Genomic DNA, 17,743 nt, shown 5'->3' on the forward strand with positions numbered 1-17,743 from the left:
AGCTCCATGAGTTGGTAATGGACAGGGAAGCCTGGCGTGCTGCAGTCCATGGGGTCACAAAGAGTTGGACACGAATGAGCGACTGAACTGAACAGAATTCCGTCAACTGTATAAAGTAGCAACTATTATCCTCATTTTGCATGTGAGAAAACGGAGGCAAACAAGAGTAAACTTGTCCAAGGTCAAAAAGCCAGTAAGTGGCAGGCAGAATTTTGTGCCAAGGCAATCTGTCTCCTCTCAAGTTCATGTTTGTTACCAGTACTGTTTTATTCACCTATTTGGGTGGGACTGAGGAAGGGGAAAAGAAAAGTGTTAGCTGCTCAGTCGTGTCTGACTCTTGGTAACCCCATGGACTGTAGCCCCCAACAGGCTCCTCTGTCTGGGGGAGGTGGGGGCAGGGGTATCATCAAAATTAATATGTATATCCCCCATTCAAAGATTTATTTGGACTTCCCTGGTGTCTCAGATGGTACAGAACCCACCTGCAATGCAGGAGACCTGGGTTTGATCCCTGAGTTGGGAAGATTCCCTGGAGGAGGAAGTGGCAACCTACTCCAATATTCTTGCCTGGAGAATCCCATGGACAGAGGAGTCTGGTGGGCTACAGTCCCTGGGGTCGCAAAGAGTCGGACACAACTGAGCAACTAAGCACAAATAAGATTTATTTAAGTATTAAAATTTGAAGAAAGTATTGCCCTGTTCATTTTCTGCCTACCCAAACAGCTAGCTATTTTTCTACAGTCCCAAAAATCTTTGTATTGGATACATGTTTAGACTCTTTAACTAAAATGTCCCTTGATTGTCTTCATTCAGAAGTGCCTCTCTGGCTAGGTGTAGAAGGAAATGGCAACCCACTCCAGTGTTCTTGCCTGGAGAATCCCAGGGACGGGGGAGCCTGGTGGGCTGCCGTCTATGGGGTCGCACAGAGTCGGACACGACTAAAGTGACTTAGCAGCAGCTGGAGCAGCCGGCTAAGAAATCTGAGCAGTAGTTTCTAGAAGAGCCCGCCCTCTAGTGGTCCCATGTTGCTATGCAGCCAGATAAAGCATTTACAGAAATTGCTTCAACGACTTTTTTCCTATAACAGGTGCCATGGCAGAACACAGGTAAGAAAAAAAAAAAATTAAAAAGCAAGCAAAACTTATGATAATGGGGGGTAGGGAGGGAGGGATAAACTGTGAGATTGGGATTGACATATACACACTACTAAATATAAAATAGATAATAAGGACCTACTGCAGGGCACAGGGAACTTGACTCAATGCTCTGTAATGACCTACATGGAGAAAGAATCTAAAAGAGTAGATATATGTATATTTATAACTGATTCTCTTTGTCGTACCCTTGAAACTAACACAACATGGTGAATCAACTATATTTCAATAAAAACTTTAAATGTTTTAATTTAATGTAAAGAGCAAACAAAAGCATTCGCAATGGGTTTTATGCACTATTGTATTTAACAGAGGGGATGACACTGGTCCTAGGGAAGAACATTGTCTCAATGGACAATTATCTTAATCCTGGCTCAGATGTAGTCTTTGGTATACTAGAGCTTTTTAAAAAAGAATGCATCACCCCCATATCTTGATAATTTTCAAAAAGGGACTGAAATAACAATTCTCATTCTGAAATAAGTGCCACACCACATGATTTCAACCATGGTTGCTATGAAAACTCTCCCAGGCTTAAGGGACTTGCAAGTAAATGTAACTCTCTTCCTATTTCTTTTTTATATATATTTACTTATTTTTGGCCACACTGGGTCTTCATTCCTGCACACAGGCTTTCTCTGGTTGCAGTTGAGTAGGGGATACTCTCTAGTTGGGGTGAATGGGCTTCTCATTGTGGTGGCTTCTTTGTTGCAGAGCATGAGCTGAGTAGTTGTGGTGCATGGGCTTAGTGGCCCAGTGACATGTGGGGGTCTTCCCTGATCAAGGATTTAACCCACATCCCCTACATTGGCAGGCAGATTCTTAACCACTGGGTCATCAGAGAAGTCCTTTATATTTCCTTTCTTTCTCAAGAGAATATGTGATTGATGGGGAGCTCATAAGTATGAGTTCTAGTCACAAACCATATGTGTTTTCCTTATGTACGGTTAAGAAGCAATAACAGAAACAATTTTTCTTAAAGGCTAGAGAAATAGCTAAACATAACTGAAGTGCAATGTAATCTTAGCCAGTTGTGATAACTGAGACAGTAAGCCAGCAAATTCATCAGCCCTGGGCAACATGATATCCAGATTTCCTTTTCCCAGGCCATGGAGTCTATGTACTAAAGGAATATTCATCTTCAACACTACTTTCTTGGGCCCTAACTGACTCTGGAGCATACAAATGAGACTTTCTGCAACTATAACAAAGCATACAAGAGACACTTAAGGGCATGTAGCTAGCAACAGCCAAAGTGAGAATGAGTCATAAAAAGAAAAGCCCAACTTACCGATTCCTAGTCACGCTTCTCTAAAATCACTGTTAACAAGTATTTAATGAGTATCTACTACCTAGAAAGGCATATACAAAGTACTGAGTAGATAAAAATGAAGACATGATCCTTATACCCAAGAGCTTATGAATTAGTTAAGAAGAGAATTTCAATACCAACTCCCCAAAACAAGGAAGGTCATCTTTCAGACTGAGGGGATAAGTAACATTCCATGAGCAGCACTTGAGCCATCCTTCCAGGACAGGGAGGGTGTTTCACCAAGCAGGTAGAGAAGGGAAGGAATTCTAGGCAGAGGGAACTGTAAGCATACAATGCCCACGGTGCTGACAGCATATGAAGAATCAGTGTGATGAAGTAGACTGAGGGAAACCTGAGAGTTGAGGATGAAGCAGTACTTTGGACATTAATCTGGAAGTGAAGGAAAATTGTTAAAGGCAATCAATGAGTAGGGGAGGAAGGGGCACAAGCAGGGCTTGGTTTCAGCCCTGGTGTTCAGGTGGCAACATGGAAGCTGAACGGAGCTGAGGCAGCTGGAGGCAAGCAGACTATTTCGGTTATCAGAATGAAGCAAGCAGTAAGAAAAGCTCACCTAACAACCCTGAAGGCAGATGTCAATGTCTGAGGGGGGTTGAGCTGGAAAAATGACTGTCCACATTTTCTGCCCCAAAACCCCCTTGAAGTTCAGGATAAATGTTTTATCTATCCATGATGTGTGTGCTAACTCACTTCAGTCGTGTCCAACTCTTTGTGCCCTTATGGACTATAGCCCGCCATGCTCCTCTGTCCTTAGGAATTATCCAGGCAAGAATACTGGAGTCAGTTGCCATGCCCTCCTCCAGAGGATCTTCCCAACCCAGGGATCGAAACTACATCTCCTGCATTGAAGGCACAGAATTGAACCCCGGTCCAATTCCTGGGTCAGGAAGACCCACTGGAGAAGGGATATGCTACCCACTCCAGTATTCTTTGGCTTCCCTTGTGGCTCAGCTGGTAAAGAATGTGCCTGCAACGCGGGAGACCTGGGTTCCATCCCTGGGTTGGGAAATTCCCTGGATAACCTGCACCCCTTTCTTTTTTTTTTGCTTTCACATTGTTTTATTGCCCACCAAATTGTAAATGTTTGTTCAAGAATCTTGCTCAGATAATTATGAGAAGTTATAAAATATGTAGGAGGTCATTATGGTTCATAATTTTACTTATCAATAAGTAATTATCAATACTTACAATAAGTAATACCAATTTTACTTATCTGAACTTTGAGAGCTAGTTTTTTGAATAAAACTCAGTCGTATGTTGAATTGTTTAGGAATGAAGTATAATGATGTCTGCACCTAACTATGAAATACATTAATGAAAATAAGATGGATAAATGAATGGATAGAGGGAGATGGATCGACATGTGATAAAGTAAAATGGTAGAATCTAGGTTAATTGTACAATGTAAGTGATGAACATGTGTTTACCATAAAATTCTTTCAACTCCTCCCCTGCCAAAAGAGGTCAGGCACTAGTCAAAGCAGTGGAAAATGACATGTTACACGAAAGTCCAGCTCTTCTCACACAAATTTAGTCCTCTTTCTGGATATCAGGCTGAAGATTGAAGAATGCACATTATATTTTTTCACTCTAGGTCTATGTTTGATATTATCACTTGGCTATTTAACACTTGTTCCATGTATGTGCTTTCAATCTTTGTCAGCTTCAGATTTTCAAACTCCATTCATTCTTCAAGCAATTGTGCTGTGTCTGGTCCCAATCCACTCTTTCAAGGCATGTTTTTCTCCTTTTTCTTTAGTCTGTGAATTTTCTTCTTTTATCTTTGCAAGCTCCTTTTTCTGCCCACCTCTTGAAGGTTTTACACAGGCTTCTGATCTTCATTTTCTCTCATCATCCTGTACCATACTATCTCCACAGTTTCAAAGGCAGCCTATAAATAGCTTTACCTCCCCTGGAAACCCTGACCACACTCTTGCTCCCCAGAATTACATCTCCATCATTGTAACAGAGATAGCTCAAATTTACCTTGCTCAAATAAGTCAGTGCAATTCTCTTAAATTTACTATGTCACTAGCATTTTAAATCTTTTAATCACAACATCAAACTCACAGATTTTCTCCTCAGAATTTGGTCTATGAATACTAAATATTATTTCTGTTGGAAAAAAAAAAAACTATAGTTTAGCAGAGTACCTATTGGGAGTCAGGTTTTAGCTGAATATTTGGCACTTGTGTGAACTTGGTTATCTAACTTGCCTCTCTGGGCTCTGATGTCCTCATCTGTAAATGAGAAAGTAAAATTTCTAAGTCTTGTTTCAGCTCTCAAGTCACAGAATGTCTTTAAATACATTTTCCCCTCTCACAGGATTTTTGGTCTAGTGCATCAGTATCGTTTTACTGGTGAAATCTGTCCATTAATATTTACTCTAGTTACCAACATCTTTGCATGGTGGTGGTGGTTTAGTTGCTATGTCATGTTCGACTCTTGTGACCCCATGGACTGTAGCCTGCCAGGCTCCTCTGTCCCTGGGATTCTCCAGGCAAGAATACTGGAGTGGGTTGCCATTTCCTTCTCCCTGCACCCCTTTCATTGAAAGCATGGAGTCTTAAACCACTGGACCACCAGGGAAGTCCCATTATGAGTTAAATTGAAAAAAAAAGAGAAAAAAGCAGCACCGGTATCATTCTGATTCACCTCCTGTGACAATCACTAAATGACAACTCCAGAATCCTGGCTTCCAAAGTCTGTGACTCTCACTTTAGTTCTATCTCAAGCATTGATTCCCTTTATTTTTGCCAATCATAGTTCTGGAATATGAAAGGTGGCCTAGATCACGAAGATAACTGGAAGCAAATGAAATTAACGGTACCAGCAAATAATAAAAACAAATGGTCTCTACAATGAGCCTCTGTAGGTTGAGAGCCAGGAGGACAGAGGTCGACCCTTCACCTCTTAAAGGCTCCATCTCTCAAAAAAGAGTTGATAAAGTTTCCTTTTATTACCTATTGGCCCACCTATATTGGGTCAATTAAATTTAAAAAAAGGAAACAAGCAAATGAAAAGACAAAAGAGAGGCCTTTTCCATACTTTTAATTACCATTATTGCACCAATACAGCATACGTATGCTTTATATACATATATCTTAAACATCATTTTCAATTTTTCAGCAATTCAAATACATAATATATTATCATCTTGAGAATACAAAGAACACAACATACAGGAAGGTTGAGAAAATAGGTTCCCAGTAGTTATTAGTCACTAGTGATTCTATAGACTTTCCTTCTAGTGTTTTCTATTGGAATTTTTAAATGTCCTGCCATGGCTCTGTAAGAATAGAGCTGCCTGGAACGGGAAGCAATGAAAACAAAATGGACCCAAAGTTAAAAAAAGAGTCAAGAAGGAAATCTAAGAGAGAGAATCTATTTAAAAACTAAACGTAAGGACTCCCTTCAGCCAGTACATATCCAAATAGGTACTAAGGGAAGAGGTGAGATCCTCACATTCACTCTCAAAATTGCCCCTTGACAAATCAGATAGCTGGAGCCCGTTCACCCAAGAGCGGGACCCCTTCACAGCGTTAATAAAAGGAATGGTGGGCGGATAGAGGGAAAGTGGCAGGAGAGCTACTTGCTTCTCACATACCCCTGGTGACAAGTATCACAGCCCTCTTCCGGGCAAAATCTGTCACAGCTAAAGCCATGGCTCTCCAGCTTCCTTCATCAATGACAATACATGTAATATAGCAGCTTTCTGCTGAAGAGCTGGTGAATTCAAAAAGTGTTTATGAAAAGGGGCCAGATACCCAGGCAGCAAGGCAATGTGGGTACTGATCAAGAGTTAAGTGCATTCAACCTCTCTACTCTACAAATGAGGTTAAAAACCCCAAACCCTTTAAACCTTCGGTCAAATAATGGGGCTGTTACAAAGTAACACCGGGCTTCAGAGGCGGCAGCAAGATGGAGCTGCAAGAAAGTGACTGCTTCTCTAGAATATAACTAGGAAAACACAGCCCCTTGAGCCTCCTTCATCCAAGAGACAACCACTGATCAAAGATGCTGCACTGCTCAACAGACACAAGAGTGGAAGCACCACCAACACAACCCTCTTATCACAGGAAGGGATGTGTAAACGCGCTAGAGGGTCAGGGGGCTGCACCCACACTGGATGTTCACTCAACAGGACAAGCCTGGGGGAGGGTACACAGCAGAGCCCCAGGACGCAGGTCTTTCCTCAACCTACCCCCATCAAAATTCTGAATCTGTAAACACTGAGGTCAGTCTGTCCATTTTTAGAGTCTTCGGCTAATGGAAAAGAAGTTCCAAGGTTTTTGTCTCCCCTGAAATTGCTAGAAAGGGCTTCACAAAGAGGCACGCCAGGGTCTTGAGATGATTCTGAAATAAGAATTTAAAGATAGAGAAAATTTTTAGAGATGGTAGGGACTATTCCCCCCTCAGAGACCCTGGCCTTTTGAGCCCTGTAGAGCCAGCCACAAGCATCATTAAGACCCACTGCTTCCCTGCCTTGACAGGGAACAGAAGCCAAGAAATACTTTCTTGGCTGCACTCCAAGGAACAGCATAGGGGGGTGACACCACCAGCCTGAATGCAATGGAGAAGCTATGAGAACGATTGTCCAGGATTTTGGTTCTGGGGAGGGAAGTGGCTCTGAGCCCCCCCTCTCAGATTGGTGCCCTCAAAGTCATTGTTTTCACATCTCTCCTGAACATCGTGCCAGCGCTCTTCAGAACTGGACCCAGTTGGATGGCTGTGGTGCCTGGTTCGTAACAGAGCTGCAAGAGAGGAGAACAGAGACAGCCAGAAGCATATTAGGATAGGGACTCCATTCTTAACAGTTTCCAAGAAATCTCTGCCCAGAATTCCTGAAACTGTACTTCAGAGCAATTCTGCTCACCAAGCCCTGCACCAGGCTACCCAAGTTCCATCCTGCCTGTGTGCATGTGTGCTAAGTAGCTTCAGTTGTTTCCATCCCTTTGTGACTCCACAGACTAATGTAGCCTGCCAGGATCCTCTGTCCATGGGATTCTCCAGGCAAGAATACTGGAGTAGGTTGTCATTCCCTTCTCCAGAGGATCTTCCCAACCCAGGGATCAAACCCACGTCTCCTGTGTCTCTCTGGCACTGCAAGCGAATTCTTTACCACTGAGTCACCAGGGAAGCCCAAGCTCCATCCCACAGTAATCTTATCCCACCATCCCAGTACTCCTGCACTCCTTACCTAGAATTCCTCCCAAACACCATGTATGACCTACAGATGCCCTGCTTTCCCAGATCAGAGATGTCATTAGACTGGCACACATCACTGATAGCCCAGTTGAGAGGATGGTGGTTTCCCTACACTAATACCTGGATGCAGTGCTGAAGTCTCCCCACAAGTCATTGCTTGCAGAAACTGGAGCTGGTGCTGGTGTCGTGACAGGAGCCGGAGAATCCAAATCTAAAAGGATATCTGAGTACAAGGTAAGAGAAGAAACAGAAACAGGGAAACATAAACTTATATTCACACAAAAACCTACACACAATTTCATGGCAACTTTACTTGTAATAGCCAAAAATGCAGTCATCCCAAATGTTCTTCTGTGGGTGAAACATACTGTGGTACATCCATATGATGGACTACTATTCAGCAATAAACAGACTACTGACATATATCAAAACAACCTGATGAATCTCAAGGGAATCATGCTGAGTAAAGGTTATATACTGCATGATTCCATTAACATTCCTAAAGTAACAAAATTAAGGGATGGAGGACACATTAGTGACTGATTGCCGAGGGTTAGGAACAGGGGAGGGGGTGAAGAGGGAGGAAGATGTGGTTAAAAATGGGGGACACAAAGGATCCTTGTCCTGTGTAACTGTTTGGTGTCCTGAGCCTGGTGGTGGATCCAGGAACCTACACCTGATGAAACTGCACAGAACTAGAGCTGACCCGTGAACAATGTGGGTTTGAACCACATGGGCGCACTTATGTGTGAACTTTTTTCAATAAACACTCAGTACAGTACTATATGATCTGTAGTTAATTTAATCTACAGATATGGAACCACAGATATGGAGAGTTGACTGTGAAATTATACACAGATTTTCTACTACACGGGACAGGGATGGGCAAGAGGTGGTCAGTGTACAAAAGCTCTGCATTGTTCAAGGGTCAACTGCACACACAAATGAGAATACCTAACCATGAAGAAATCTAAGGAAGATTGGTAGACAGTCTCACTGTCAATTCTGCAAAATGTCACCATTGAGGTTAACTGGATAAACAGTATATAGGATTTCTTATTTTTTACAGTTGCAAGTGAAACTAGAATTATCTCAAAACAAAAGGGTGAATTTAAAAAAATAAAAATAAACCTTAGATATTATCCTCAGTGCCTTCTGGCAACACTTACCAAAGGAAGTAGCCTATAACCACTTTTACCTCAAAAATTCCAGAAAGAGAAAGTCTTCTCCTATAAGCAATCACTTATAATTGATTAATGATATAATTTTTAAACAAATAATATTAAGTTATAATTAACTAATTAATGCTATAACTCTCAGAGTCTAACACTAGGTTCTCTAATCTCAGGAAAATTCCTCTTCGAATTCTAATTTCTCATCTTTTAAATGGAAATGACTATATCTCTTCTTGTTTCCCACCAGATAGTAAGGAAGAACAAAAATATACTCAAAAACCCAGATGTTGTCTAATTTCCTCTCAACTATCCTGTGAAGAAACGGAAAGGATTGAGAAATAACATTCACTAAGTGATAACTACATGCCAAGTACTGAGCTCGGTGCCATCACATCATTTTACCCTCAGTCTTGGGCTAAGTTTTACATCTCCATCTTACAGGTAAGGATACTGAGGCTCACAGAACCTAAATGTTACCAAACAAATCCAGATAAAAACAGAGCTATGACCAAAATCTTGGTCCATCTGACTCTTGGGCCTACTAGCATTTCACCAAGGTCCAATGAAGGAAACAGTCTTTTTAATATCTACCCATTTTTAGAAAAAAAATCAACCAGATACCATGACTCTCAGCTCACTAGAAAAGCTTTAATCCCTTGCTGGAGGCCACCAGAGTCAACTTGTCAGAGCCAAGTGCCTTTAATAGCAAAACCACTGACACTCTCTTTGGCAAACAGGTTATTACCAATAAAACCCTACGCTATGATTTCTCAAAGTTAAAAGTACTAGAGAGATTTACCTGCATCACTACCTCCGTGACTGGATTTTGGTATGGGTGGCGGAGTGACATGATTGCTGATGGCAACTGAGGAGGATGGAGGGGGAATTGTGACTTTGCCTCCAGGTGGGGGTGGGAGTAAGCTGAGGCCCCCAGTCCCTGCAGTCTTGGGCTTAGAAGCACCTCCTTTCTTGGTTGTAATATTCTACAAAAGAAAAAAAGGAGGATGAGAAAAAAGAAAGAGAAGTCATAGGCTTATGGAAATACAAGGAGAGGTGAGGGGAACCATACTCACCCCAATACTCAACTTGATGGTCTGCCCTTCCTTGAAGCCCAGATCCAACTTGGGACGACTATCCATTTCCTGAGATTCTTTGGAAATCTCAGATTCCTGTTTCACCCACCTTCAATAAAAGGGTACATTATTTTATCTTGGATTCCCTGAGAGCAGAGTCTGACACACCAATCTGTGGCTAACTTATGTGAAACATAATTCCAGAAAGCAGAGTAAGGGAACATGAGACATAGAAAGGAAAGGAAGAAAAGCCAAGGAAGAGGGCAACTGGAGCTCAATACCACTGGGGAACTATATACAATGGCAGATTAAACATGTCCCTCCACAAGAGGGCAACTGGCCACCAATCCCCATCCCCGTGATCGAGGGCCACCACTGACGGGGCAGGCCAGTTGCCCCCCTCACTGACTGGGTGGCTTTCCACAACTTCAGAAAGTTCTGAGGCAGAAAAACCTGCCCTTTTCTACCAGTGTGCACGGTGCTAGTCACCACAGCTAAGACAAAAGCACAAAACATGTGAGTTACATGGAGTGACAAATCTGGCACATAACTCCCCACTATCTCACAGAAAGCCCTGCTGCTACTGTTACGCCCCCTCCTCAGCCCCCTAAGAGCTACGGGCAACTTCCCCAGAGGCATAAACAGCAGCATCTTCCCAAACCAGTGTACAGTAGATTAAGAACATATTCCAGCTATAAGGATAGACTAGATACAAAGATAATGGAAGAAAACAGTGAACGGGACGATTCATAGTCACAAGACCTAGTCTACGAAGTAAAGAAAGCAGGAGATTAAGAGACAGTGCCCACTCAATGGAGGGGCAGCATTCCCCACACACTCAACCTGGTAACTCAGGACACGCTTCACTCACTTGAAGTGATCTTGCAGAGAGACATTGAAGTCAAAGGCATCACCCCGATCTGAGAAGCCAATGCCAATGAAAGCACTTCGCCCTGTGAAAAAGATAGGAATCCTCCCAACAGGAAGCATGCCTGGGGCAAAGGCTACCCAACGAAAATATAATAGTTACCATAACTAGACAACCTCTGTGAATGTGAAAGATTCTCTCAGGATTGGCAAACTGCATGCAGCCCATGAGCCAAATGCAGCCAGAGCTTGTTTTTGTAAATAAAATTTCATTAGAACAAAGCCATGCCAGTTTGTCTACATATCATCCACAGCAGCTTTCATACCATGGTGACAGAACTGAGGAGCTGCGAGAGACCATGTGGCCCAGAAATGTTTATCATCTTGTTTCTTTAGAAAAACGTCTGCCAGCCTCTGACTGGAGAAAAGATGCCTGCCATAAACACTGATGATATAAAGTAGTCCCACAAAAAACACTGCAACAATGAACAGGCAGTATTTGCCAGTTCTTTGGTTAGACATATATTCTGATTTATTTGCTAGTCTACTTTTAATCACCTCTTGAACTTGTGTTTACAACTATTTCAAATAACACGTTAATCCTTCTCCTCTAGCAACTGGAGTTAACTCTGGACAAAGAGAAGAAAAATTTTAGTAAACTGAAGATAAATGCACTGGGACACACTTCCATTGATGTGCATTAACTATTTTCCGAATCTCAATTCATTCAAAATCCCCAATCCCTTACCAGTTCCATCCTGGATCCGGATTACAAAGTAGCGGCTGGAATCGGTCACTGTCTCCACGGCAATACCAGGATATTGTTCTACTGGTGCCTGAGCAAAGAGTTCCCCTGATAGGTAAGAAAAAGACTTCTTTAAGCAAAGGAAGCAAAAAGTCTAAAATTCAATTAGCAAGTATTTCCACTCCAGTCCCCAGTTTGAAGATATTTATAAAAGAACACCAAACCAATATCCTTAATATGGCAGAGGGTCACCAGTAGATTACCTGAAACTTTATCCTCGAGTTTGATATAAGCAACCTTCCCTTTTGAAGTGATTCTGAGGCGACCAGTCCAATCAGGTTGATCTAATTTCCAGTCAGATGCCCTAAAATAGAAAAATGGAAAGTCTCAGGCCTCCGGTCTATGTCTTTAATTTGCCAAAAACCTACACACAATCATTTGCTGTATTTCTATTTCCCTGTTCTGAATTACTTACTCTTTCTGCCTATTAAACAATCAAAAGACTAATTCATGATTCTCTCTACAAAGATACCTCAGGGTACACACAGTCCAAAGCAAATAGAAAAAATGTTACTACTGAAGTCCAATAAGTATCACCAAAAATATGTAAAACTACAAAAAAAAGTAATTTAAAAATTTATCACAATGACACTATTTTCATACTGAGGATAGTACTTTATATAATAGTATTTTGCTGATCAGGAAACAACAAAGCCTACTAAATGAAATATCCTGGGTAACAGAAGCCTCCCAAATCCCTAAATGTATTATCTTTCACTGAATTCAACCAATATTTACAGAGTGTGTATTAAGTCACAGGCACTATTCTAAGTACTTGGGATACAAGAGGGAACAAAGTTTAAAGCCGTCATGAAGCTTACAGTCTAACAGGAGACAGATAATAAAAAAGAAACAGTAAATATGTAAAATCATTAATAGCTCAGAAGGTGCTAAATGCTAAGGTAAAAAGAAAACGCCAGGGCAGAAAAAGGAGCTCAGGAAGGTAGTGGGAGAATGAATAGGCTACAGCTTTCAAAAGGGTGGTCAGGGCAAGCCTGACTAACAAGGTGAAATGTGAGCAAAATGTGAAAGAAGTGAGTTACCCATGCAGATATCTGGAGGAAAAGCATTCCAGGTGTAGGAAACAGAAGCTGGTGCAAAGATGCTAAGATGGGAGCAGGCCTGCTATATTGCCCTCAAGCAAGGAAGCCCCTGTGATTAGAACACAGAAAGAGATGAGGTAGGAGAACTAACTGAGGGACAGATCAGGTAGGGTCTTGCAGGCCACTCTAAGAACTCCAGCTTTTAGTCTGAATGAAGAAGCCACTAAAGCAGAGATGTGACATGATCTCCCTTTTATTTCAAAAGGATTACTTTGCTGCGCAAAGCAGAGATGCAGCAATATGAATGCTAAAGCTGGGGATTAGCTAAGAGACTACTGTAGTAATCTGGGGGAGTCACCATGGTGACTAGGAAGAGAAAGAAGTGACTAGACAATGGATATATTTAAAGCAAAGGCAGCAGGATTTTCTAATGAATGGATGCAAGGTAGAAGACAAAGAGAGACACCAAAGATGAAGTCAAGGATGACGCCAAGGTTTCTAGCCTGAACAGAGGAGTTACCAATAATTGAGATGAGAAAGACCACAGATAGAACATCTCTGGAAAGAAAGATTAGTAGTTCAGCATTGGCTCTGTTAAGCCTGGGATGTCTAATAGATTTTCAAGAGGAGATACAGAGTATACATGTGAATATATGAAGCTGCACTTCAGGAAGACATGTAGATTAGAGATACAAATGGAAACATTACAAAACACTGAATACTTATAATCTGTGTTCTAGAAGAATTTGAATGAAATCTAAGACATTATTTAGACATGAACCAATTTTACAAAACACTGCATTTGTGATTCTGTTTTGCAAGCAGTGTGGAAAAGGGAGGGCAAGGTAAAAGTTAATAACTCATCCCTCGGGAACCTAGAGACTAACACCTGCAGTTAAGAAGGTAACAATAAAATATTTCTGGGTAAACATATGTTTAACAAGATGGTAAGCAAATGGTAGACAGGAAGACATGAAAATTTAAATTAGGACAAATTCTGAACAGGATTTTACAACATACATCTTTGTCATGCCCTTCTCTCTTGATGTCCTGTCTCAAAGTCCCCCAAATACCTGAGTCTGATCCAGTTCAGAGCGTGCTCTAGAAGTCCTTGTCTATTAAATTTTTTGAATGAGAATATAGATGGGTAAAAGGTGTTTTTAAAAGCATGAAACAAAAGAAAAAGGCTTCCCTGGTGGCTCAGTAGGTAAAGAATCTGCCTGCAATGCAGGAGACCTGGGTTCAATCCCTGGGTAGGGAAGATCAACTGGAGAAGGGAATGGCAACACACTCCAGTGTTCTTGCCTGGAGAATTCCATGGCAGAGGAGTCTGGCAGGTTCATGGGATCACAAAGAGTTGGACTGAAAAAGAACTGAAACCCACTTCAATGTGTACCATATCTTTTAGGAAGAATTAATACCTAAAGTTAGAGGTCATCAGCTATTTTACCTTATTTAACAGATCAATCAATGCTAATTTAAGTGTAACCTATTAATTCTTTAAAGTCAACATTTACAGAGTCTCCACTATGTGCAAGAAACTGTGCTAGATCCTAGAAAATGCTTAAAAGATCTTCTAAAGTTTAAGAAGACCTCAAGTTGTTCATGGTCTAGTCTGGAGAACTGGGAGAACAACCAACCAATTAGAACACAGAAAGAAGGCAAGTGATAGAGTCAAGAGCAGGTACTATGGAGGCATGCAGAGCACACCTAAGCCAGAACAGAAAAACCAAGGAAGGCTGGCCAAAGGAGGAGAGGTCTCAGCTGACTCACAGGTATTAGTCCCTGTGACTATCATCAAAAAGCATGTAGAGTCTTATTCACGGTCAGCTGGGGTCTGATTGAAAGCTTGAAATTAGGATTACCTTTTAAGGTACAACCCACAGGATTTAGTGCACAGGTCAGCAAGCACAAAGACACTGACTCAGGATGAACGAACCTCTGATAAGGAAGCACAACATAAGACACAGAGAGAGGGTAACTTTTAAGCCGAGGTAACAAATGCCAAGAGGAAAATCATGCTGGTGATGTGAGTCAGAGAGAGAAATCAAAATACTGTATTTATAGACTGCTTTACTGTTTACTAAGTACTTTTTAGGAAATTCATTTTTAATTATTTTTCACATTTATTATGATTTCATTTAACCCTCCAAAAACTTCTAAAGGTACAAAGCTAGAGCAGGTTTTATCATCACCCCCTCCCCATTTTTCTTTCTATTTTACAGATGAGAAAACTTAGGCTTGGAGAGGCTAAAAGATTCGTTTCAAATCACACAGCTGTTAAATTGCCAGGGCTCACACTCATATTTTTTAACAGGTAACCCAGTGAGTTGCATGTTAATTCTTTGGACTGCATGACCGTAACTTTCGACAGCATCCTCAGGCCTTCCTAGTCACTGGATTACAAGGTGGTTAGTTAGCCCTCCAGATAAAATGCTGTCTTAACTCTGAAAGTAAAAGCTGTATGAGAAGATAAGAGGGAAGGAAGGCTTGAAAATACTATAGTATCACCTATACTATATTATCTTCAATATATAGAAAACTGAAGAGAAAGAGACTAGACAACCACTGGAAAACTTAACATCATTTGCCCACTAACAAAAGTGCTGAAGGGAAAAATCATACGGTGGATATTTGGTGGCCAAGACTGAACGGCACAAATTATCTCATCCAGAGAAGGGCCTAAGACACAATAATCACCAACAAATGCGCACGAGGTATTGGAAATCGGGGGTGCGGGGGGGGGGGCGGGTAGGGATGGGACGATAAGGGTGACAACCTGAAGGACGCAGGGATGAGCGAAGGAAAGGTGACTGGCCAAGGCGCAGACACGACAGGAGGAGGATAATGGGGAGCAGATGGGTGACCCAGAGGGGTCCGCGGGGAGAGCGGTGGGAGGGTACAGGATAGTAATTTTTTTTTTTTAAGAGGGGGAACAAGGATGTCGGCAGTCCAGAGTGGGGGAACAGCTGGGGGAAAGGGTGACAAAAACCCAGGTGGCCAGGCTAACAAGGTAACAAGCCAGAGGCGGCAATGGCAGGGACGGGCGGCCTGCTATCTGAGAAACAGTGTCAAGCTCGACCGGGTGCGCGCGTGCCGCAGTGACTCGAAGTTAGTACCTGTAACCGCGGTTGGAGGCCCGAGGCGGAATCCGGTAGACGCTGACGTCAGGTTTCACACACAGTACAGACTCGTACTCCAACTCGGACGCCATCTTGACTCTGCTCGCACTGCCGCTGGGGGCGGGGCGTCAGCGCGGGGGCGGGACGTAGAGCCGGGGTGTTGAGTTCTAAAACAACTTCCGCTTACGCACTTCCGATAACGCTGCTTCCGCGAGAGTTTGGCTGGCTTCCTGAGATTAACCTCCTTTGGCGCGGGTTGGGGAAGCCATGTTGAAACCTGGAAACGGTGAGGTTGCGTGAATCACCATCTTGGGTAATGGCAAGGATGCCCTCCAAGTGCGTGATTCATGTTAAGGATATCTCCATCCCCGAAAAGCGAGGAGGGAAAGCGCCATCTTGCTCTTGGCAGGTGTCAGCAGTGCTGTGGGAGGACGACGACCATCTTGAAGCTTGGCGGATTTTTTTTCTTCCAAGAGTCACTTTTTAACCGTAGTTTCCAAGCAGAAAAGAGGTATCCGCGGGTCCGTAATCCCAAATTGGATACGTAAAGAAAGTGTATGACCCAGGCCTAGACATGGTGGATTTTAATCTTCCAGAGTCCAAAATTCAAAAATGCCGGGCCTGACCCATTGCCTTATAATAACTCCTTTTTCTCTCAGAGTTTTGAGAATGGCACCTGTTAAAATAGTCTGCCACACTTTCAGTGTGTACTTGATTATCGTTTGGAAAGTTTACCCATGTTAAGCTGTAAATGGGCTTCCTTGGTGGTAAAGAATCCTCCTTTAATGCAGAAGACCTGAGCTCTGTCCCTGGGTCCGGAAGATCCCTTGGAGAAGGAAATGGCAACCGATTTCAGTATTCTTGCCCGGAAAATCCCATGAACAGAGGAGCCTGGCGGGATACAGCCCATGGGGGTCACAAAGTCAGACACGACTGAGTGACTTAACACATAAGTTGTAAATGGGATCAATTCAATTCCTGACCAGTTGAGACAGCATTATGAATTATTTAATAGCCTGTGTTTCCTCTCAGTTTTATTATAGTGGTAAATTCTACTGCAGTGTCTCCATAAACACCTGCCTTGTACACTCCAAATTTAAACTTGCCACAACAGTCACCTAATTGATTTAACTAGCACAGAGGGCAAGTGGAACACCAAGATACCAACTCAAGTCTGCCTAACTATAACAGTGGTGTAGGCACCCCTTCATCATGTTGACTGGTTGGAAACCTGTCTAATTTGTCTGCCCTGCATAACAAAGTGATAGCTTAAAACTCTAAAATGAATCATAAATATCTAGCTATAATAAGGATGTGGGGAATCAACTACTCACTGTTTGCTGGAAGGTAGTGGTATAGCATTTTTGAAGGTAAATTTCGAATTAATATCCTGTATGTAACATTAAATGTAGCAAATCCACTAATAGCTATTTTAGGGCAATAATTTTATGTGTGCAAAATAATATATACAATGATGTTTATTACAGCATTGTTTGTAACGGTGAAAAATGAAAACTAGGTAAATGAATATCAACAGAAAATGGTTAATGGCATATCTATTACTATAGGATGCTTTGAGATGTGTGTGTGTGTGTGTGTGTATGCTGTGCTCAGTCATGTCTGACTCTTTGCTACCCCGTGAACTGTAACTGGTCAGGCTCATTTGTCCATGGGATTTTCCAGGCAGGGAAGTTGGAGTGGGGTGCCTCCTACTCCAAGGAATCTTCCCAACCCAGGGATCAAATTCAGGTCTCCTGGATTGCAGGCAGATTCTTTACCATTTAAGCCACGAGGGAAGTCATTGTGAGTGTATAATACAGGCTTCCCTCATAGCTCAGTAAAGAATCTGCCGGTAATGCAGGAGGCCCTGGTCCGATTCCTGGACTGGGAAGATCCCCTGGAGAAGGAAATGGCAACCCACTCCAGTACTCTTGCCTGGAAAATCCCATGGAAGGAGGAGCCTGGT

The 17,743-nt window shown here is 42.3% G+C and overlaps 1 protein-coding gene across 1 annotated transcript; it reads right to left on the reverse strand.

Moving 5' to 3' along the window:
- Nucleotides 1–5,518: 5,518 nt before the first annotated feature.
- NECAP1 (NECAP endocytosis associated 1) lies at nucleotides 5,519–15,914 on the reverse strand. The gene is made up of 8 exons (XM_043441002.1): nucleotides 15,775–15,914; nucleotides 11,816–11,916; nucleotides 11,556–11,660; nucleotides 10,812–10,893; nucleotides 9,941–10,049; nucleotides 9,667–9,850; nucleotides 7,813–7,915; nucleotides 5,519–7,238 (listed from the first exon to the last, which is right to left on the reverse strand). The coding sequence occupies exons 1-8, from the start codon at nucleotides 15,867–15,869 to the stop codon at nucleotides 7,190–7,192; spliced, it is 828 nt and encodes a 275-aa protein (XP_043296937.1). The 5' UTR covers nucleotides 15,870–15,914; the 3' UTR covers nucleotides 5,519–7,189.
- Nucleotides 15,915–17,743: the final 1,829 nt, after the last annotated feature.

The sequence above is a fragment of the Cervus canadensis genome, chromosome 21 (genome assembly GCF_019320065.1).
Source record: "Cervus canadensis isolate Bull #8, Minnesota chromosome 21, ASM1932006v1, whole genome shotgun sequence".
Classification (NCBI taxonomy): Eukaryota; Metazoa; Chordata; class Mammalia; order Artiodactyla; family Cervidae; genus Cervus; species Cervus canadensis.

What these genes read in the sequence shown, in the direction of transcription:
- NECAP1 (XM_043441002.1), bottom strand. Translation starts at nt 15,869, where the DNA reads ATGGCGTCCGAGTTGGAGTACGAGTCTGTACTGTGTGTGAAACCTGAC. An exon ending in ACTCGAGGATAAAGTTTCAG is followed by an intron (nt 11,661 to 11,815) that starts GTAATCTACTGG and finishes CTTACCTATCAG; the next exon opens with GGGAACTCTTTGCTCAGGCA. An exon ending in TCTCTGCAAGATCACTTCAA is followed by an intron (nt 10,050 to 10,811) that starts GTGAGTGAAGCG and finishes CTTTTATTGAAG; the next exon opens with GTGGGTGAAACAGGAATCTG.